Source organism: Camelina sativa, chromosome 16, assembly GCF_000633955.1.
Source record: "Camelina sativa cultivar DH55 chromosome 16, Cs, whole genome shotgun sequence".
Taxonomy (NCBI): Eukaryota; Viridiplantae; Streptophyta; class Magnoliopsida; order Brassicales; family Brassicaceae; genus Camelina; species Camelina sativa.
This window is the reverse complement of record NC_025700.1, coordinates 28,124,780-28,147,243: the sequence shown is the minus strand read 5'-3', so window position 1 is coordinate 28,147,243 and position 22,464 is coordinate 28,124,780. Positions and strand designations below refer to the sequence as shown.

The 22,464-nt window shown below is 34.8% G+C and overlaps 6 protein-coding genes and 3 long non-coding RNA genes across 11 annotated transcripts in view; 1 reads left to right on the top strand and 8 right to left on the bottom strand.

Moving 5' to 3' along the window:
* LOC104752961 (expansin-A18) lies at nucleotides 216–2,403 on the bottom strand. Of its 2 annotated transcripts, XM_019238018.1 has the most exons (4): nucleotides 2,226–2,403; nucleotides 1,690–2,005; nucleotides 1,214–1,404; nucleotides 216–655 (listed from the first exon to the last, which is right to left on the bottom strand). In XM_019238018.1, the coding sequence occupies exons 1-4, from the start codon at nucleotides 2,368–2,370 to the stop codon at nucleotides 534–536; spliced, it is 774 nt and encodes a 257-aa protein (XP_019093563.1). In that variant the 5' UTR covers nucleotides 2,371–2,403; the 3' UTR covers nucleotides 216–533. The 2 variants fall into 2 exon arrangements, with proteins under 2 accessions (XP_019093563.1, XP_019093564.1); XM_019238019.1 differs by lacking the exon at nucleotides 1,214–1,404 and having other exon boundaries at nucleotides 216–846.
* On the top strand, nucleotides 2,513–3,026 carry LOC109129560 (the record flags this gene model as incomplete). Its single annotated transcript, XM_019237877.1, has 2 exons — nucleotides 2,513–2,623; nucleotides 3,021–3,026. Coding segments are annotated over 2 exons (117 nt in total), but the record flags the coding sequence as incomplete, so codon positions are not given.
* Nucleotides 3,768–5,710, bottom strand: LOC104752960 (transcription factor bHLH125-like). Its single transcript, XM_010475220.2, has 3 exons — nucleotides 5,279–5,710; nucleotides 4,662–5,063; nucleotides 3,768–3,996 (listed from the first exon to the last, which is right to left on the bottom strand). The coding sequence occupies exons 1-3, from the start codon at nucleotides 5,600–5,602 to the stop codon at nucleotides 3,934–3,936; spliced, it is 789 nt and encodes a 262-aa protein (XP_010473522.1). The 5' UTR covers nucleotides 5,603–5,710; the 3' UTR covers nucleotides 3,768–3,933.
* Nucleotides 9,091–12,571, bottom strand: LOC104752959 (pollen-specific leucine-rich repeat extensin-like protein 2). 2 transcript variants are annotated; one of them, XM_010475217.2, is made up of 2 exons: nucleotides 11,527–12,571; nucleotides 9,091–10,911 (listed from the first exon to the last, which is right to left on the bottom strand). In XM_010475217.2, exons 1-2 carry the CDS (start codon nucleotides 12,465–12,467, stop codon nucleotides 9,399–9,401), a joined length of 2,454 nt encoding a protein of 817 aa, XP_010473519.1. In that variant the 5' UTR covers nucleotides 12,468–12,571; the 3' UTR covers nucleotides 9,091–9,398. The 2 variants fall into 2 exon arrangements, with proteins under 2 accessions (XP_010473519.1, XP_010473521.1); XM_010475219.2 differs by having other exon boundaries at nucleotides 9,091–11,340; nucleotides 11,941–12,571.
* LOC104752958 lies at nucleotides 15,859–16,609 on the bottom strand. Its single transcript, XR_762040.2, has 3 exons — nucleotides 16,484–16,609; nucleotides 16,326–16,380; nucleotides 15,859–16,066 (listed from the first exon to the last, which is right to left on the bottom strand). It is a non-coding gene; the product is annotated as an uncharacterized LOC104752958 (long non-coding RNA).
* LOC104752957 lies at nucleotides 17,049–17,750 on the bottom strand. The gene is made up of 3 exons (XR_762039.2): nucleotides 17,664–17,750; nucleotides 17,506–17,560; nucleotides 17,049–17,246 (listed from the first exon to the last, which is right to left on the bottom strand). It is a non-coding gene; the product is annotated as an uncharacterized LOC104752957 (long non-coding RNA).
* Nucleotides 17,949–18,809, bottom strand: LOC104752956. The gene is made up of 3 exons (XR_762038.1): nucleotides 18,684–18,809; nucleotides 18,526–18,580; nucleotides 17,949–18,266 (listed from the first exon to the last, which is right to left on the bottom strand). It is a non-coding gene; the product is annotated as an uncharacterized LOC104752956 (long non-coding RNA).
* The window catches only part of LOC104752955 (receptor-like serine/threonine-protein kinase SD1-8), a 3,774-nt gene continuing 485 nt past the window's right edge, over nucleotides 19,176–22,464 (bottom strand). The window contains exons 2-8 of the mRNA XM_019237994.1: nucleotides 21,077–22,296; nucleotides 20,855–20,980; nucleotides 20,575–20,726; nucleotides 20,251–20,461; nucleotides 19,901–20,138; nucleotides 19,670–19,820; nucleotides 19,176–19,573 (exon numbers count right to left, since the gene is read on the bottom strand). Coding sequence (XP_019093539.1) covers nucleotides 19,274–19,573; nucleotides 19,670–19,820; nucleotides 19,901–20,138; nucleotides 20,251–20,461; nucleotides 20,575–20,726; nucleotides 20,855–20,980; nucleotides 21,077–21,191 — 1,293 coding nt within the window. The 5' untranslated portion in view covers nucleotides 21,192–22,296 and the 3' untranslated portion in view covers nucleotides 19,176–19,273. The remainder of the gene's footprint in view (nucleotides 19,574–19,669; nucleotides 19,821–19,900; nucleotides 20,139–20,250; nucleotides 20,462–20,574; nucleotides 20,727–20,854; nucleotides 20,981–21,076; nucleotides 22,297–22,464) is intronic.
* Nucleotides 21,300–22,282, bottom strand: LOC109129559 (S-locus-specific glycoprotein BS29-2-like). The gene is made up of 2 exons (XM_019237876.1): nucleotides 21,424–22,282; nucleotides 21,300–21,334 (listed from the first exon to the last, which is right to left on the bottom strand). The coding sequence occupies exons 1-2, from the start codon at nucleotides 22,280–22,282 to the stop codon at nucleotides 21,300–21,302; spliced, it is 894 nt and encodes a 297-aa protein (XP_019093421.1).

Here is a 22,464-nt window from a genome sequence, read left to right as displayed (position 1 = left end):
GCATGTTTTTATGCTATATTAATGTCTTTGGGGTATGAAACTAAAGGCGGCGTGATATTGTTTTGAGTAAAGTGTACGTCTATATATAAACATTGGTGAAATCATTGTTTATATTAGAGGAAATGCAAAATAAAAGTAATACATCATCTATACAATAAAGTTTTAGCAATATTTTTCTATTTAAAAAATGGTGACGTTTTAATGTTTTGTGTAACTCTTGAACTTGAATTAGCAAAGTCATTTTCTTATCAGAAGAAAAAAAATAAAAAATTACAAATGATCCCATGATGGGATTCCCATCAATAATTTTGATGCTAAAATAAAAATGAAGAACACAAGCAAAATTAAACACACACAAAAATCAACAATTATTCCTCAACCAATGATGAATATACAAGAATTAACGACTACCATATAATCAAAGGGAGTTATTAATTATAAAAATATCAATCTCTCGATTGATCTGCCTCAAGAACAAGTAGCAAAACCGTTAATTCAAATAACCGGTTTTTCGGTATTGAATATGACCTAAATCAGTAGAAATTAGCCTTGCTCTGGTAGGTCTTACCGGCACTCCAGCTAGCCGGAGCAGCATTCCAAGCGTAAATGGTCTGACGAGTGGTGTAAGAGGTAAGCCGGAACGAGAGAGACTGACCATATAGAGAAGAGAAAGCTTGGTACGAAGCTCCCCAATTATGGCTCATGTTGATCCAGCCTGTGCGGCTACCTTTAACGGCCATGGTCTTGATGTCACCTGCACCACCTACGTTCATCACGTACACAAGTAGCCAATACCCATTTCCTTCAAATTTGAACCTTATTCCTCCGCTCCTCCTACATGCCACTCTGTACATATATGTAGGATCATCAAAATATTCTAGATAGGTAGCATGTGCAAATTAATGGTGCATTCGAACAAAATCTCATTAATTTACAAATATTTGAATATAGATATATATATTGAATTTAATTACTATGATTAGATAAACCATTGTTTATAGGTTTTCTGTCTATTTTATCAATACAACGTTAGGCCCTTGTATACACTCATCTCTTTCAAAAAAAGTGGAAATTGTAATAATATACACACTATATATTAGTATACGTATCTATATTGGTCTAGTGGATGTTATACCTGCGGTATGAGACGGGGACGATTCCAGCCTTCCAATTGGCGATCTTCATGAAAGCTGGTTTAGCCAAATCANCTGACCATATAGAGAAGAGAAAGCTTGGTACGAAGCTCCCCAATTATGGCTCATGTTGATCCAGCCTGTGCGGCTACCTTTAACGGCCATGGTCTTGATGTCACCTGCACCACCTACGTTCATCACGTACACCAGTAGCCAATACCCATTTCCTTCAAATTTGAATCTTATTCCTCCGCTCCTCCTACATGCCACTCTGTACATATATGTAGAATCATCAATATATTCTAGATAGGTAGCATGTGCAAATTAATGGTGCATTCGAACAAAATCTCATTAATTTACAAATATTTGAATATAGATATATTGAATTTAATTACTATGATTAGATAAACCATTGTTTATAGGTTTTCTGTCTATTTTATCAATATAACGTTAGGCCTTGTATACACACATCTCTTTCAAAAAAAGTGGAAATTGTATTAATATACGCACTATATATTTAGTATACGTATCTATATTGGTCTAGTGGATGTTATACCTGCGGTATGAGACGGGGACGATTCCAGCCTTCCAATTGGCGATCTTCATGAAAGCTGGTTTAGCCAAATCAAAATGGACTCGTGGTGGATTACACCATCCACCATTGTTGGAGGCTTGGCCATAATTTGGTGGACATATGTTGGTCGCTGTCACCACGGTGGCTGGTGAACCGTAGTAGCAGTTAGGCGACGACACACACCTTACCTGGAAACATTGACCGCATGCGTAACCGTCGTTGAACAGTGCTGTGCTCAACGCAGTGGTGGTTACGCCGTAGCCACTGTCCCATAGGTTACCATATCCACAAGCCCCACCTGATCGATGTATATCATGGTCATGTTAAAAAAAATTTCAATACATTTTAATTAATTTGTTCTTCAAAAGATTTATGTATTATATATAAGCAAGCCATTATTGTTTCTTCGCGTTTGTATTTTTATGTTACGACGAAAAATAACAAGCAATGGAGTCCATAGTCGAGTCATATATTGTGTTCTATATATACAATAGATTGTAGAAGTATATGAACTTTACCCATAGTTGCGCTGGTGGTCTCGTCACCGTAAAAAGTTGCTGAGGCCGTACGCCATGGGGTCCCGGCATATGCGGCCATTGATGTTCCGATCATGGCCATCATCGATATAATAACCAAGCACTTGCCATACAAATTTTGATCCATTTCTTACTCTGTTTTATTGAGGCTCCTACTATATTGTTTTGTTTCTGAAAAGCCAAGTCTTACTATTGCATAAGATCTCATATATATAACGAAACATTGGCTTTAATTTTTTTTCCTACTAAATTGAAAGGAAAAAAAAAAAATTGGTCTCAACGTGAGAGACACTAAGAAAGAAGACTATGAACAAGTAAGCAATGGACGTGCGTTCATGTTTGTTTTGGTCTGCGCCTCCCTTTACATTCTAATTATTTTAGTTAATTTTATTCTCTAATGTGTTCATTTTTTTTTTTGTTATTAGCCAAATCTATAACAAAGGGGTTAGGTGGATACCATATCATTTCATTTATGATATCTGGAAGATTAATGAAATTGTTTGTTTTTTTTGTGGCATTAAGGAGATTGTTATTGGTATATATATAAATATATATATATGTATATATATATATATATATTGTTAAAACTTCAAAATACAGACTACGAAAGAGAATATATTATGTTTTGACACCACGTATCATGTTCGGACAAAAGACAATTACTAACTAGTCTATCTATTCTCCACAACCAAATCTCGAACTAATACTTCTGTCGACATTTCTCATTAAACTTAAAATCTATTGCATGATTTTTATTTCTGATATAATCTATTGTAGATCTAAAAAATATATTTTTGATATATTAACTAAAAGTGAACGAAAATATCAACATGCTAACTAAATTAACATTTTTATAATTTTAACTATTTGTTTTTGTTTTCCAACAAATTTGGCTAATTAATTTTTTCGACAATAACTATGGCATTATATGTAAGAAACGAAAAAAGATTTCTACAAGACTTACAAATGTTATTACACTTTAGACTCTGTACACACTTTCAACCTGCATAGCCTTCGGGTTTATAGTAAGTTAGTAACCACGACATTTAGTATAGTAGCTTACTAGAGCTTTCGTCCATTTGGGACATAAGATTTTGTTACACGTTTGGTAAGATCCCAAGTTTTATTTGTGTCGAATTCTAAAATTGGAGACTTCATTTTGTCAATGATACAATTACTTATCTTTGTATTGGTATTCCACACACCACTCCCCGTCCCCTTCAAAATGATTTTCTAGATTTTAGTATTCCACACACCACTCCTCCATATTTAACAGATTATACTTACATGTCATAATTTTATTTCCTATAAAGTAATACTACTAACTAAAAATAAATATAAATATAATTCAAACGTCAATATATTTTTCTGTTTGAATTGTAATTAATATCTAACTTGCTGTTAAATTTATTTTAGAAACACCAAAAAACGTCATTATATTTAAACAGAAGAATATTATATAATGCCAAGAAAAACAAGCATTATTTAATATTAACTCTAAGCACTCACAGTAAGCGGAAACACTTAACAAACTCAAACAATATTTTTTTTCCAAAAAAAAAAAAAAAACTCAAACAATATAAAGTATACATTAAAAACTCCAAACTTCAAATCACGAAAAAGTTATTTTCCATATTAACTTTTTTCTTTTTGTCTTTCTGAAACGTAACTTTTTATCATCTTGTGTATGCTACATCATATTCACTATTTTATCTCTAAGCTCCAAAGTATTGATCTGTTTGCTATCCTCCACCTGAAAATTTGAAACCATAGTATTGATTAACTATACACAAAATGGAAAAAATGAGAACTTAGAGTCATGTATAAGCTCGTAGCACAGTGATTTTCAAAAATACCCATTTTTAAAAAAATTAACATATTGTAATTATGTAAAAGAGATTAAAAATGAAAATGTTCAAAGAAAATGTTATTTTTAAAAAGAGATATACCAAAATAGGTATTTCTAACAAATTCTCATTTTTTTTTTTGCTACGGCCAACTCCAAATTCATTGTGTAGTTTATAAGAATATAAATATGTGAACTACGGAAAAAATTATAAGAGATAAGTATATAATAGGAACTTGTTTTTTTTTTCTTGTTGCATATATATTAAGGAAACAAATAGCAATTTGTTTGTTAGAAAATCAAGCCAAGAAATGGTCAAACCCTACTAATTGTTGTACAAAAGTGAATAATATTTTATTTATTGTTGTATTTAAGTTAATAATATTAATTTTAATGATTGATCGAATAATAATTTCATAAAAGTATGTTCATCATATTTTTTACAAATGTTGGGTTTAAATATAGACATTATTAGAAACTATATATGATAAACCAACGTAACTATTAACATTATTGCATGTATATATATATATATATATACTTTTTTCTCTAATTGTAGTAATAGATTTTACCTGAGAAACAATGGTGTGCATGAATCTCTGTTGCAGTCTAGTTGAAAGGCAACTAACTATACCGAGCCTTTGTTCTTGAGCCAATATTTGAAGAACACTCGAGAGACAAGACTTGTTTCGTCCGAGGCAACAACTTATGATGATCTCAACACCAACCAAACAAGGTGTGACCATAACTGTAAAGTGTTTGTCTCCTACACATGAGCAGCCTAATGAAAATGTTGATGTTGTTGACGATGATAAACTACTGGTGCATTCCTCTGTAGATGGAACAGTCGTATTTGTGCCCGATATGGATTTCTTAATCCGGTTTCTCTTTTCGTTGAGTTCTTTGTTCTTGTTTTGCAAGTCTTTGATGTACTTCACAGCCTGAAAGATGTGATCTGATGTCGAGCGTTTACCCTGTCATATATGAATGGGTCTGGTCATTTGTCTTACAAAAACTAAGTTTGTACACACATATATTCCATTTCAATTCAAAAGACACTAATAACTCGTGTTCGAACATATAAAAATATTCTTTCTTGATTAACATTTAATTAAAGGACTATATACAGATAATTATAGAATAGTTCTTAAGCATATATATCAAATAAAATATATCCTAGATGAGTTACCTGGATATATTGAAAAGGCAAAAGAGATCTTAGACTTTTAAAAAGAGATGAAACTTCTTGTCTTCTTTGCCTTTCAATGTCTCTATGCTTCATCTTCTTACTTTCTCGAACATCATCATCATCATCATTTTTGTTGGCTTCACTCAAGCCATATGTATCACACAAACTTCGTTTCTTCTTGCTTCCACCAATTTTGTTTGTGATCGGATCGCAAACATCATGGTTTTGGTTTGATACAAACGAAGAAAGAAGGAAAGAATCAGAAAATAGTAATCCATCTTCGTAGGTTGAATCAAGCATAAACATTGAAGGAACTAAATCCATTAGAAGTTGATGAACTCTATTAGTACATTTTTTGGTTTGGTTTATTATTATTGTAGTGTTGTGACTTTCCGACTTCTTGTGTGTCTCTTTATACTTGTCTCCAAGATTTGTTTGTTCTTCCTATTGGACAGATCACAGATGTGATGACAGGTTTAGTGATCAATCTCGAAGAAATTAAAATCACCATAAGTTACGAGTAGTTGGGATTAAATTAATGGTGATAATAATACTAGTACTATACTACTAGTATTAAATTAAACTTTGGTGCTGTTCATTTAGTGGCCATTTAATAATCACGTCAAATGGGAATGGGAACATGTGTTTTAAATGTGCTTGAACATAATACATCTCACCTTCATTACACGTACGTACCACCTAAAATTTTCAACTCAAATTAAATTCAGTTTCACAATAACCCATATCTCAGGTTAGGAAAATTCCAGATGTTTTACGTTTAAACATTTTGTTTAATTCATATAAAGAGATATTTACGTTCTATATGAATACATAAATTATGCAAAACTTAGATGATTTATTCATATATATATATATTACAAGATAAATTGCTTATAGTAAAGTTCTGCTAAAAGCCATACATAAAATCAGTAGCTATTTGATGTTTAATTCTAAGCTCACGTATTTTGTAAAAAATGTCGACATATATTTTAAATTTCGTCATTGATGAGTTCATGTGTTCAATTTATCTAAAGAGATTTAGTTACATGACTGACTCTTCATCACTTGAATAATTTTTTTGAGAATTATTTAATTACATAAATGTTTTTTTTTTTTGACAATCAATTACATAACTGTTATCTATACAAAATTAAAGTTTTTTGGTCAGGAAAAAGACTTTACATAGCTAGAGTTAAGCGGCTCGTGCGTGCATGCAGCATAGTTGGACCAAACTATATATATATATATATATATATATTTTGTTAAAAAAAAAAATATATTTTTATATTTTGGCACCAAATATTTACTGTTTTGGTCCTTTTGGACGATCACTTAAGATTATCTTTCTTTTAAAGTTATTAAAGGCCGATCATATTAATTGATTTGCGTCAATTATTAGATGATCATCTCTTCAATTCATTTATTTTGTGTAGTTATGACAAGGATTAATTGTCCAGTTTTTTCCCCACAGCTGGTTGAATGAATGAATATAACAAGATTGACATGTATTTATTGTATACTTTAATTAAGTTGTACTTAATTACAGTTTTTTTTCTCAACTAGACTTGATTACCTCATTTTACGAATCTGAATAAATTTCACTGCATATAGAGATTTCTATGAAAAATCATTGTCAATTAAGAAGAAAATAAAACAATAAAGGATTGACCTAGTTTTCTCTCTGGCCGCCTCCTTTAGCACAAAGCCTTCGTTAAGCCTTTGACCGGCGCGTGGTGGCTCATATAGCACCGGCGTCTGTCACCTCTTTTAAATTTCATGCTTAGTTTCTAACCTTTGTCTTTGTATTCTACGGTTGAGGAAGCGTAGAGATTTTGGCGATGTGAATCTGAAGATTTGAGATCGAGAGCTAGTGAGATATTGTCCTTGTTTCCGGATTCTTCGAATCTGTGGGTTGTTGGTGAGCTCGGGTTGCCGTTTCTGTTCGCTATTCACGGAGTGGAGGCTCAGATCTATTCGCTGGTTCACTTTGGTTGAGAATACGCGACAGTGGAGATCCTTGTTTCCTCCTGCGACGGCTTTTCTTCCTTCCTTCATTGACAAATCTATGCATCATTGGATCTCTGACTCTCCTTTATCTTGGTATTTCGTTTGCCTCTCCTCTCTCCTTCTTGTGTCTCCTGTTTGCTCTGATCAGATTGTTATTGTTTAAGATCTGGTATCATTAGAGCTCAGGTTTAGTAGCCTCTCTTGTTTGGGCTGTAGTCTCCCTCGTTTGGGCTAAGTTTCTCTTCCTCAACTATTTCTCTTTGTTAGTTTGAGGTTGAGCTTTGGTTATGTTTGAATTAGTTCATCTAGTATTAAGCTTTGTTTAAGCTTAATTACTTGGTCGTTGTGGTGTTGAAAGGTTCAAGTGGGTCTCGTTTATCTTACGGTTACATCCCGGGAGACTCTTGACAAAGCAATTACAGAGAAAGATGCATCTTTTGCGGAGAAAATCAAATTCCATTCTCTCATTATGGCCATCTGTGTTGAAGCCCGTTATCATCTTTTGGTATGCGGGAAGTCCTTATGGTTTTTCGAGAGCTAAATCAGTCTCGAGACAAGATGTTTTTGATTTAAGCATTGTATCTGTAAATTCCTTTCCTCTTCTAGTTATAGGTTATGGATAGATCCTTGTGTCTCTGTAATTTCACTCTCGTCTTTTCTCTTGTGATTTGTAATCTTTCCGAACTCTTTTATCAATCAATATAATCTTTCTAGTGAAAAAAAAAAAGAGATTTCTATGAAAATGTGTTTAATTACAATAAAATAATTACTACTTTTTTTTGAGTTTTCTTTTGTTGTCAATTTTATAAAGGTTTGTTTTGTAGTAAAGGTTTATAAAAACAATATACTCCTTTGTCAATTTTATAAAGGTTTGTATTTAGTATTTTGTAAAGGTTTATTTAGTGCAAGTGAAAAGAAGATTAAGAAAGATTTGCGTATTAAATTAGTACTAGTGACACGCAATAATTAAGGAGTGTAAATTGCAGATGATAACGTGGACACTGAAACAGCCATTGAATGGTTTGCAATAATTGTTAGTGATGAAGTAAATATTTTGTAATTAATATATTAAATGTGGTCATGATTAGGTCTGACATTTTGGTAAATGGGGTCCCTTTAGTTGCATATCCAATTTGATTCTGTTGTTTTGTAGGTGATGACGAATTAATGATATACTTATCTGATCATTAAGATGGTTTTAATTTTTACTAACTTTTAATATTGATAAATTAAATGATCTAATACTGGTTAGGGTGTCCACTTGGATCTTCATGCACCTACAGAATCACAGATTTGTAGGTGATGGCGAATTAATGATTAGTAGTATATATGATCATTATGATGGTTTAAATACGACACAATCATATTTGTGTTCACATCTAAGCTTGGTTCTTCAAACCGGTTCACTTTGATATTTGTTGTTCCACTACATAACTGAAACTATATATACCCATTTTGTATTGGACTGTGGATCGAATGGACTATTTAGCCCAACAAATTTATGAGAATTTGATGCTATCGTCGACTCGTCGTTTCCCACACATATCAAAGGTAGGTTTACTAAAATGCAAGGTTTTAATTTATTATTTATAAATTATAGTCACTTTTATACCCATTGATGGTAAATTAACTCCGTTATGATACACTCGACATATTCAAACTCATAATGAAAAATACTTACTACAGTACTATACAACTCTGATCTGCCATATACCAAAATTTATACCTAAGTATAGTAACAAGAGGAGGCAAGTGAACAAAACGAGAGAGTGAGTATTTTTTTCAAAATCCTAAACTGATCAAAATGATGAAACTCCACCGTCTTTCCAAAAAAAGGATGATACTACATTAATCCAAAAAGAGGCACCAGAACATCATTACAAGTTACAAACGTTGTTTCTAAGCTTAACCTCGAATCACTAAGACCGATCCGACCGCAGCAGAGCCTAAACAGAACATGGAAACTGCGGAAGCAAAGCAATTTTACCCTACACTACATAAAAATAGAAGCTACTACAACTAAAAGTACAACAAACAGAGCCAGAAATAAAGAAGAGAGAGAGAGAGCCTTACATGAAAGTTGTTCTCTTTCTGTTCCCTACCTGATTTTTTTTTACTCAATTGCTTTTCGACGTTTTGTTTTGGTTGAAGCTTTAGCTTTACTTTGCTTTACATTTTTCTTCCTTTTTGTTCCATTCATCAGCCAATCATCATCATCATCATCGTCGTCACTAAGATCCGAATCTATGTATGAATCATCATCAACATCTTCATCGTCATAATAATATACCTTTGGAGATGGTTTTTTGGGTGCTGATTTAGGTAAATCACAGACTGGAATTTTAGACTGTAAACCACTGACTGGGACTTTAGTAACTTCTGAGAATCCTACTGGATAGAAACCCCAACAGCAATAGTAGCTATCTTCTTCGGAAACTGGCGGTGGAGAAGGAACCTTCACCGCTTGGTAAGCTCTCCTGCAGCTCTTAGTTTGGCATTTAAGCACGCTTTCCTCGTAAATGACGGGATACTCATAAAGCACGTAGCAGTACGGACAAGTCGTCCAGAAACTCGGAACCTCCGGCTCGGAATTGTGTCTTGCAGCCCCGCTCTTTGGAGTATGTTCTGTAGGTTGGGTTTGGTTAAAACCCCGAGTTGGCTGAGAGACTGGCGCAGGCGGTGGTGGAGATGGAATAGTAGAGGCTGCTGGAACCGGAGAGGGAGTAGTAGAGACTGGAGGTGGCTCGAATGATTGAGTTGAATCGAAGACAGAAGGCAGTGGAGAGAGAGAACTAGAGGCTGCAGGTGGCTGAGACACTGGCAACGGCTTAGAGGTTGTTGGTGGCTGAGATACTGGCATTGGCTTAGAGGTATTGGGTGGCTGTGATGTTGGGAACGGCTTAGAGGCTGGTGCTGGCTGAGACATGGAAAATGGCTTAGAGGTCGTGGGTGGCTGAGATACTGGCACTGGATTAAAGGTATTGGGTGGCTGTGATATTGGGAATGGCTTAGAGGCTGGTGGTGGCTGAGATACCGGGAATGCCTTGGAGGTCGGAGGTGGCTGAGATATAGGAAATTGCTTAGAGGCCGGAGGTGGCTGAGATATAGGAAATTGCTTAGAGACCGGTGGTGACTGAGATGCTTGGAAAGGTCTAGCAGTCGATAATGGTTGAGACATGGAGATTGGTTTAGAGTTTGGTGCTGGCTGAGACACCGGAAATGGGTTAGAGGTAGGTAGTGGCTGAGACACAGGGAATGGCATAGACTTTGATGATGACTGAGACACCGGGAACTGGTTAGAGTTTTGTGATGACTGAGAGAGCGGCAATGGCTTAGTAGACTTTTGTAATGACTGAGAAACCGGCAAAGGCTTAGACTTTGGTGATGAGTGATACACAGGGAACGGATTAGAGGTCTGTGGTGACTGAGACATAGGGAATGGCTTAGAGGTCGATGGAGGCTGAGACATTGGGACTGGCGGATGTGGTTTAGAAACTGGCTGCGGTTTAGAGACTGCATGCGACTGAATCGAGCGAGTTGGCTGAGATGCATGAGGTGAGTCTGAAACAGAAGGAAGCAGCGAGAGATGAGAAGCTTCACTAGACCTACTAGATGACTGATACTGCCTAGCCGGCTCACTGGATTGCCACGGGACAGAGTCAGAATGGTGTACAGAGTCAGATGTTGGAGTAGGCTTAGATGAAGCCCATGTCAAATCAGTGGAAGGAGTCCTATGAGAAGAAGATCTACTAGGCGGTCGCTCCGGCTCAGCAAAACGACGACTAGACTGAACCCTATCAGTTGCATTGTTCAAATTAATCAACCTCTCTTCCTCCTCCTCTACTGGTCTTTTCCAATCACTACTTTGCTCTTGACCAAACTGTTGCCTCCAAGATGCTTGTTGTTGCTCCTGCAATAACTGCTGATCAAACTGAGACCTTTGCTGTTGCTGTACAGGCTGAGCAAAATGTGGTTGATGAAGCTGAAATGGTAACTGCTGGTTCTGAAACGACAACGTTTGGTTCTGATGCTGAGGCGATTGCGATTGATGTTGAGGAGGAGGAGGAGGAGGAGGGGATTGATTGAAAAGCTGAAACCCTAATTGACCGAGGTTCCCAAATTGACTCAGATGCAGTTCCCTATCATACAATGCCTTTCTAGAAGGATCAGAGAGAACATACCAAGCATCAGAGATCAACCTAAAAGCTTGATCAGAGTACGGGAACCGATTGNGATACTGCCTAGCCGGCTCATTGGATTGCCACGGGACAGAATCAGAATGGTGTACAGAGTCAGATGTTGGAGTAGGCTTAGATGAAGCCCATGTCAAATCAGTCGAAGGAGTCCTATGAGAAGAAGATCTACTAGGCGGCCGGTCCGGCTCAGCAAAACGACGACTAGATTGAAGAACCCTATCAGTTGCATTGTTCAAATTAATCAACCTCTCTTCCTCCTCCTCTACTGGTCTTTTCCAATCACTACTTTGCTCTTGACCAAACTGTTGCCTCCAAGATGCTTGTTGTTGCTCCTGCAATAACTGCTGATCAAATTGAGACCTTTGCTGCTGCTGTGACTGAGTCTGTACAGGCTGAGCAAAAGGTGGTTGGTGAAGCTGAAATGGTAACTGCTGGTTCTGAAACGACAACGTTTGGTTCTGATGCTGAGGCGGTTGCGATTGATGTTGAGGAGGAGGAGGGGATTGATTGAAAAGCTGAAACCCTAATTGACCGAGGTTCCCAAATTGACTCAGATGGAGTTCCCTATCATACAATGCCTTTCTAGAAGGATCAGAGAGAACATACCAAGCATCAGAGATCAACCTAAAAGCTTTCTCAGAGTACGGGAACCGATTCCGACCCGGGTTAAGCAACACGGCGAGTCTGCTGTACTGAGTCGCGACGAGTTCCGGGTTGTGAGTCAGACGAACGAGACGGAGCACGGCGTACCAGTCGGGAAGTTCGGAGGCTGTTCCTCTGATTCTTGATTCTCCGGCGATTAAAGTATCGGCGACGGCGAGGATTAGTTCGGCGTGGTCTACGAGTGAGTGATCGGCTTCGCATGCGCGGATCGCATAGGTTTTTGAACCGTTTAAGTCTCCGCTTAAGAGTAGCTTCTCTGCTTGAGCTAACATACGTTCAGCGTCTCCTCCTCCGCCGCCACCACCACCACCATGGCTCATCATTTTACACAGTCGGATCGGCGACTTTTTCTCCGCCAAATAGAGAGAGAGAGAGAGGTTTGATTAGTTTACTCAGTGGACGGAGAAGTGAAATATTTAATTTTGGATTTAATGTTGTGTAACTTGTGTTAGTTATGTTAATTTATTGTAGTTTATGTAATAATAGAATTTTCTGAGAAATGTTTTTTAATAAAGTTTTTTAAAATGGTATTTTTGAAAGTGGTATTGAAAAAGATGTATTTTTGAAATTTCTATTAAAAATACATATATAACAAACAAAGTTCCTAAATGTCAATAATACACTTTATTAATTCAAATCATAGAAGTTTATTATGATATTCAAAATTTACCTAAAACATTTAATAATTAAATTGCAAAACAATTTTAAAGTATCAATTAAATATATTTCCTATAAAATCATATGAAATGCAATTAAAAATCCTAATAATTTAATTTTTAATCTCTTTTATATTCACCTTAATTTAAGCTATATTGCTAGGTTAAATTCTAATGATTTCCTCTTTGTAGTAAAATTTTGGAAATGGAATATCAATTGTTTTTATATAGAAAATCATTAAATTACAAAATTTTGAATTAAAGAAATATTATAAAGATCTTTATATAATTATATTTTGGATCACAAGAACTAAATATAATGATGAGTATACAAATTCTCAAACAAAAAAATTGGAGGTAAGAGAGAGTTACAAATTTTAATTTGGTGGATGATGATGTAGAAAGTTTATTTATAGCCTATAAATAAACATTTCAAGGATATAACTTACATTTCAAGGATATAACTTACATTTCTAAAATAATTTAATTAGAGGAGTTACAATTATAATTATAGTGTGTTTGAGTGATAATAAATGGAAAAAGTCAATTATATATATATTAAAGTGAATTATTTATGCGAAGTCCTTATTAGTATAAAATAAGAGAATGATTATTTTTAACAAAATAAGATCCGCATGCTTTTATGTGGGTCGAATATTTGTATATTAATATTTCTCTTTGGTCGATTTTTTTGGTTGATCGTAAATGTGTACAAATGCAATGCCTAATATATACCACATGAAAACTAACAAGATTCTTGTAACAGAATCTCATAAATGATGAAGAACAAGAGAGAGAAACGTCAAGCTGAAGAGAGAGATTGAAAAATATCTTTGTATTCTCATTAATGAACTTCATGTACAAGCTGTATACTATATACAACATCTAAGACTATAGTTTAAGTTAATAATGACTTAACCTATACTTTAAAACCATATGACCCAAGTATCAAATACACTTATACTCCTGATAAAAACATGTTAAACTTCTTTCAACATAGATATATACTCATATCATACACAATCTAATTGTACACTCTAGTGTTTGTTACATGCTTTCAATTGATATGCTTTATAAAATAACATATGTTTTTTTTTAGCTTTTTGCTTTAGTGTAAGAAATAAATCAATTTTCGAGGAGAAAAATAAGAAAAAATCTGATTAAATAATTTGTGTCCATTTCCATACTGCATTCAATATAGTTGAACGTCTTCAAATGTCATGTTCTCTTAGCCGAAACCACATAGAATCGAAACGAAACTGATCTGATCGCTCCCGAAATGTATGGTAATAAAAGGTATTATAGGTTGTGGTTTTAAATTTTTGTTACCGTAAACGTTAATACTTTTCCAAACTCTGTTTTTTCTATTTACTAAAAAATTAGCAAATAATATGTGGTCATCAGGTTAGTATATTTTATCCTTCTTCGTAACTCTTCCATGTTTTAAGGACAATGTTTCTTTTCCTTTTTCCAAAAATAAAAATAAAAGCTCACTATATATATAGCAGTCTGATGATTATACAATACAATCATAAAACCTTCCATCCAAAAAAGAAAAAAGAAGAGTGGAATTAAGGAAGAAAGATAAGAAAGATGGCCAAGATTAAAAGTCTGCTTCTTCGCTTGATCACTTTTGTGATGATCTTCACGTTGACGATAATAACAGGTCATAAACATAATATGAGTCTCAGATATGTTTCGATTATTTGTTTACCCTTTTAAAAAAATATATATATATTTTGCCATTGTTAAATGCAAGAAAGAAAAGAAAAAAAAAAACAAAAATCCAAACCCAAATTTCTTTTGAATGAAAATGACAGAGTATGTTCTATATTCAAACCTAAACAAAACTGAAATATTTATTTAAGTAATAGATTTCATATTATTAATATTTTATAACTTGTTGACTTAACACGATTCCAGGAATATCAAAACTAGAGGCTAAAAATCTAAAAGATGGTCGCACACTTAATCTTCATAACGAGACGTACTGTAAAGATATGCACGAAGAAAAAAAAACTCCCGGTGACCAAAAAAAGAAAGAAGATAAAAAGCCCAAAATATGTGAATTATTGTGTAGGTCATACAGGTTTAAATTCGGAAGCTGTATAAATAGAGACGCACGCAACGCCACGAAACTTAATTGTCAATGCCGCAATCGCAAATGAGCTACTGCAAAGCCTTTGCTATTGGTGAGTGTTAGTATACGCGATCAAACAAAAGATGACCCTGTTGGAAGTGCATGGGATCATTGCTCATGTCTTTTATGTTTATATGCAATATATTTGTTTATGTTTGTTGTTGTTTTGTTCCAATGGCAGCTTTGGCTTTGTATGAGCCATTTGCTTTAAGTAATCGTTGCACAAATGTTTCTTTTTTTTTGTGAAGAATTGATGAAATCATCATAATTTATTTGGGATATTACCCAGAATAATACATAAATGTTGCTATATTACTACTATATCAACCTACCTTGCACGGAATCGTCGGTGAAGCTCCGATTCTCGCTCCGAAATCGGAATTGGAAGCGGTCAGAATCGCTAGGAAGCGCAAGGGAATCGCGATTCCCAAAAAAGGCGATTGGAAACGTTTTAGAATCGTTCGATTGGGTGATGGAAGCGTGATTGATTATAAATCGGAATCGTAAATGGTTTCTTCGTCGTTGAGGTTGTTGTTTCATAAACCAGACAAAGGAAGAAGATGATTTATTCTTCGTCCACGTGCCTTCAGATTTTTTTGTCTTTTATTTCTTCTTGGGATCAAGCGAGGCCCATTTGTGTTTTTTTTTACCAATTTACTTTTTTTTTTCTTTTTACGTTTCTTGTTTTGTGTTTTTTTTTTTAAATATCAAAAATACAATTATTTTTAAACAACTAATTCTCATACTAACTTACATTTAAAAAAAAAAGTATAACCTTTAAACTTATTTTTTAAACGTAAGACCTTTTTCTATTAGAATTTTGATTCTAATCTTGTACATAGTAATTTAAATACATAAAATTATATGTTTTAGACTATATATTATTATTATTAACCACATATATATATATATATATATATATATATATTTATATATTTAAATTATACGCTTCCAAAGCGTACCCGATTCCAATATTTTTCATAAAATACGCTTCAGCGTTTTTAAACGTACCCGATTCCAATATTTTTCATAAAATACGTTCAGCGTTTCCAAACGTACCCGCTTCCAGGTACCCGCTTCCGATTCCATGCCGCTTAGATATCAACACATCCATATTCCATCTTTCCTAAAACAACACTTAAAAAAGTCAGGCAAATGACCTTTATTAACCTTGATTTGTTTGTTATATTTACAAGAGATGCCATTTACAATTAATTTTGAGAAAGAAAAAACAAAAACTATAACCAACTAAAATGTCTTTCGCTGTTTGATCTATTTGATTGTGATAAATACTAAATCAAGTTCTGCACGTGAACGGCTTTAAAATCCGAAATCGATAAACATCTTTTGTCTTGTGAGATTGATTAAAGTCAAGATTTTGTTACCGGCGAAGCTGCTTTCAATCAATGGTCGGGTTTGGGTTCGTCATCATGTCGGATCCTGATAATAAGATTTGAATTTTCATCATATATCAAACAAATTAAACACCATATCCGTCAATTTGATTTCATTAGATTCAATATAAAAAGAAAAAAAAAAAAACCTTAGAAGAAGATCGCAGGTGAGATGAAGTCCCAAGTGTTGTAGATTTCTTCCGATTTCGCCGAGGGAAGAAAAAGAAAACATTTTCCCCCTTTTTTTTTTCCAGCCAATCACCAATTGACACGCCCAAGATCCTTAATAATTCTAAAACATCTAATCTCACGATCGATCCTAAAGCATAATTGGACTATTTAGATTATATTTAATCTGTTTTTATTACTAAACTACTCACTAAATAGCTCAATGGAGACGGGCTGCAAAACTATGGAGAGAATCTATGTAAAGTTAGCTGATCATGTTATATATTTGTGTTATGTAAATATAACCAGTAAATTTATTCCATGATCAATCTCCCAGTAAATTAAGCGACTTGACTTTGAAATGTAGCGTTAATTAAATGGAACAGCTTCCATGGATGAAGCACAAAGGAGGCTCAACAACAAGAATTTGTAGTTCAATAATTTAATGAGTAACTTATATAGAATTTGCCGAATGAACTTGAGAGATTTGAGTTTTACAAAGATAACTTTTTGTTNATATATATATATATATATATATATATATATTTATATATTTAAATTATACGCTTCCAAAGCGTACCCGATTCCAATATTTTTCATAAAATACGCTTCAGCGTTTTTAAACGTACCCGATTCCAATATTTTTCATAAAATACGTTCAGCGTTTCCAAACGTACCCGCTTCCAGGTACCCGCTTCCGATTCCATGCCGCTTAGATATCAACACATCCATATTCCATCTTTCCTAAAACAACACTTAAAAAAGTCAGGCAAATGACCTTTATTAACCTTGATTTGTTTGTTATATTTACAAGAGATGCCATTTACAATTAATTTTGAGAAAGAAAAAACAAAAACTATAACCAACTAAAATGTCTTTCGCTGTTTGATCTATTTGATTGTGATAAATACTAAATCAAGTTCTGCACGTGAACGGCTTTAAAATCCGAAATCGATAAACATCTTTTGTCTTGTGAGATTGATTAAAGTCAAGATTTTGTTACCGGCGAAGCTGCTTTCAATCAATGGTCGGGTTTGGGTTCGTCATCATGTCGGATCCTGATAATAAGATTTGAATTTTCATCATATATCAAACAAATTAAACACCATATCCGTCAATTTGATTTCATTAGATTCAATATAAAAAGAAAAAAAAAAAAACCTTAGAAGAAGATCGCAGGTGAGATGAAGTCCCAAGTGTTGTAGATTTCTTCCGATTTCGCCGAGGGAAGAAAAAGAAAACATTTTCCCCCNTCAAGCGAGGCCCATTTGTGTTTTTTTTTACCAATTTACTTTTTTTTTTTTTTTTACGTTTCTTGTTTTGTGTTTTTTCTTTTAAATATCAAAAATACAATTATTTTTAAACAACTAATTCTCATACTAACTTACATTTAAAAAAAAAAGTATAACCTTTAAACTTATTTTTTAAACGTAAGACCTTTTTCTATTAGAATTTTGATTCTAATCTTGTACATAGTAATTTAAATACATAAAATTATATGTTTTAGACTATATATTATTATTATTAACCACATATATATATATATATATATATATATATATATATTTATATATTTAAATTATACGCTTCCAAAGCGTACCCGATTCCAATATTTTTCATAAAATACGCTTCAGCGTTTTTAAACGTACCCGATTCCAATATTTTTCATAAAATACGTTCAGCGTTTCCAAACGTACCCGCTTCCAGGTACCCGCTTCCGATTCCATGCCGCTTAGATATCAACACATCCATATTCCATCTTTCCTAAAACAACACTTAAAAAAGTCAGGCAAATGACCTTTATTAACCTTGATTTGTTTGTTATATTTACAAGAGATGCCATTTACAATTAATTTTGAGAAAGAAAAAACAAAAACTATAACCAACTAAAATGTCTTTCGCTGTTTGATCTATTTGATTGTGATAAATACTAAATCAAGTTCTGCACGTGAACGGCTTTAAAATCCGAAATCGATAAACATCTTTTGTCTTGTGAGATTGATTAAAGTCAAGATTTTGTTACCGGCGAAGCTGCTTTCAATCAATGGTCGGGTTTGGGTTCGTCATCATGTCGGATCCTGATAATAAGATTTGAATTTTCATCATATATCAAACAAATTAAACACCATATCCGTCAATTTGATTTCATTAGATTCAATATAAAAAGAAAAAAAAAAAAACCTTAGAAGAAGATCGCAGGTGAGATGAAGTCCCAAGTGTTGTAGATTTCTTCCGATTTCGCCGAGGGAAGAAAAAGAAAACATTTTCCCCCTTTTTTTTTTCCAGCCAATCACCAATTGACACGCCCAAGATCCTTAATAATTCTAAAACATCTAATCTCACGATCGATCCTAAAGCATAATTGGACTATTTAGATTATATTTAATCTGTTTTTATTACTAAACTACTCACTAAATAGCTCAATGGAGACGGGCTGCAAAACTATGGAGAGAATCTATGTAAAGTTAGCTGATCATGTTATATATTTGTGTTATGTAAATATAACCAGTAAATTTATTCCATGATCAATCTCCCAGTAAATTAAGCGACTTGACTTTGAAATGTAGCGTTAATTAAATGGAACAGCTTCCATGGATGAAGCACAAAGGAGGCTCAACAACAAGAATTTGTAGTTCAATAATTTAATGAGTAACTTATATAGAATTTGCCGAATGAACTTGAGAGATTTGAGTTTTACAAAGATAACTTTTTGTTCGAAAACGAGATGTTATAAAACTTAGAATCCTTGTCGAATTTCTGGAAGTAAGTTATTACCGACCGTTCATGGTCGACATGGTCATTTGACAAACGCTGTAAGATTCATCATCTAGATGTTCCCTCGAGGATGAACTAGTGTCACCGGGGGATTTAGGCATATCGATATCAACTGTTTCACTTTCTAGCATGAGAACCACCAACCACATAGTCGGTCTGTCTTGTGCAAGTTGTTGAACGCACAAGAGACCAATCTGTATGCACCTTAGAACTTGATCTGGTCGAAATTCTGATGAAGATGTAATGGCCGGATCGACGATCTCTAGCCCCTTTCCTTCGCTCCAGTTACTCCATATCTGTGTGTAAAAATGTAATTAAATTATATATATAAGTGTTTATTTTTAGAAACGACAAATTAAAAGGTAGAATTTGGTTGTTAATTACAAGCTTACGTAGCTTAGAAGAGTTTCTCCGTCGTTCAGGGCAGGGAACCTACTGTTTCTCTTTCCACTGAGAATCTCAAGAAGCAAGACCCCAAAGCTGAAAACATCGTATTTCACAGAGTATATATTGTTTCTCAAGTATTCGGGCGGCATGTAACCACTGCATGCATAACGATATATTTAGCTGTCACAGTTTATGAAAATAATGAATGAAGATACGGTGGTAGTATAGTTGCTTACAAAGTTCCGCCCCCGCCCGTGGCAATAGCTTCTGTCTCGTCCCTTGCCAGTGTCTTTGCCATCCCAAAATCGGAGATCTTTGGGATCATGTCTACACCAAGCAAGATATTGCTTGGTTTCAGGTCAAGGTGGATTATCTTGAATCGGGAATCTTGGTGAAGGTATGAAAGCCCTCGAGCAATACCAATGGCAATGTCGAATCTCTTTTGCCAGTTTAAAGAAGAGCTTCGGGTTGTGTCTATGAAAAAGATCAAAACCAAGTCAAATGTACAGATATATATACACTTTAACTCTTGAACTATATATATATATATAGCTTCCGAGAAAAGAGAGGCCCGCACTATACTAACCGAAAATGCACGAGTTGAGTCCTAGGTTTTCCAGGTGCTCATATACTAGGATCCTCTCGTTTTCGTCAGAGAAAAAACCAATGAGTCGGATGATGTTTATATGCTGAACTAGCCCAATGAGTCTCACCTCGTTGTCAAAGTTTTCGATCCCCTCAGGTGTCATACTAATAATCCTCTTGACAGCAACCTCTAACCCGTTAAGTAACCGACCCTGTCAGTGTCACCACATCTCTCGTTAAAAAACACAATCTGAATCTAGCCAATGGTCAGAGTGCTTTTTACAATGAAAAGAGTATTTCATATAAGATGATCATGAATACATACCTTGTAAACGTTACCAAAACCACCTTCTCCAATCTTGTTGGAGTCAGAGAAGAAGTTGGTGGCTTGGGAAATGACTTCAAAATCCATGGCTTTTGATTGCCATTCCTCGGTTATGCTTATCATCTCCATGGTTGGATTTTCACGTTGACACACTGTTTTTCGTTATGAGACATGAACACAAAAAAAACAAATAAAAAATTAGTGTCTACGATCGAACAAGATGTATTGAAAAAGAATATTATATAAGATTCAACAGAGAATAAATAAATAAAAAAAATACCAATTGTTCTTGCCATCATCTTTCTTATTCTTTTTTTGAATAAGAGAAGCACGATGAAGATGAGAAGCAATGTGCTGGCTCCTCCAGCAATCAACCCGATGGTGGTTTCACTCATATTCTTATTTCCTTGCGCGCGAAACAAAATAATATTGAATAGAGTAATTATTAATAAAGGCATATCTAGACGACTTATTATTATTTGTAGAAAAATATATAACTAACCGAAATCTGCAGGCACGGCTATCTTTATATATAGATCTTGCCCCTTGTCGCCGCCATTGTAACTGCGAACATCAATTAACGGCTCAGAATCTGACCACATCATGCAATCTGACATGCCATTTTGCGTGTCCACGTTTGCAAACGCCGTACAACTGCAATCGTGTGGATCATTTGCTCTCCAAACTCTGGAAGCTTCATATTTGTCATCTTGGCAAACTCTTTCTCAAGGCAACTCAGTTTTGTCTTTCTCACGCAATGCTTTCCAGAATGATGGTCACTTGGCTCAAATTCTTTGATACAGTTACACATGGGGTTAAGGTTTACTATGTTGCAGAACTTATTATCACCATCACAGGCTTTGTACGTATCACAATCGTCCTCAGCTGGAGAAGTCCAGTCCACTTCCCATTTTCCTCGCCAGACGAGGAGCCGGACGACTCCATCTTCCTCCATTCTTAACATTGCAGGGAAGGTGGCATTCGTAGTGGAAGGTACTGTTTTGATCGGAAAGATACGTGTCGCGTAAATTCCATCGCCAAGAAGAATGAAACCTTCTTGAAGATTTGTGATCAAGTATCTGAAGTCTCCACTGGACGGATCTTGTGAGCTTTTCCAGGATTGTATGCTTGTGTCATGATCATGAAGTATCATTCCAGGGAGTAAAGTGTCAGTGGGAGAATCAAAGCTCTGCCACAATAACAACCCGGTTGGATCTTTTACCACGAAATTGCCGTTATCGAGAAGCTCTGCCACCACCGAGGATTCCTTATTGACAAGGTTCTCCAAGTTCCTCTTCCATACAACACCGAAACTATCGAAGAGGACCAGCTCCGAATTTGAGATGTTGAAGATTCCAGTGGGACTGGAGAGAGGATCGTCTCTATTAGCAACCCAAACTACTTTGCTGGGGAATTTTGTAAACCAAATTCCTAGATACCAACGATTCTGTTCTGGAACCCTGGATCTGAAGAGACCCATCTCAAAGAGCTTACTAGGAGACACGAGTGTCTCATTGTTCTCTGAAAACCTCAGAGATATGGAACACGACGACAAAGGCATACTACCAAGCAAAAGCAAAAGAAACAAGGCAGACTGATGCATATGTATGTATAACTTATATTCAACTCTAGGCCAATCAACAAAATGTCCTCCTTGGATACTTCTGTTGTCATCTCCTCCTCCGGCATTTGCGTTTGTGAGCATCATGATCTCCTCTGTTTCTGGAAACATAAATACCCGAATCATCATCAGATACTTTTTTTTTTTTTTTTACTAACAGAGATATCAAACTCGATCTATTGAGATTACACATAAGCAAAAAAAAAAAAAATGAAATTTGTGGGAGTCTCTGTTCTCTCTACTGTATCTTCCATTTACAATGACAGATA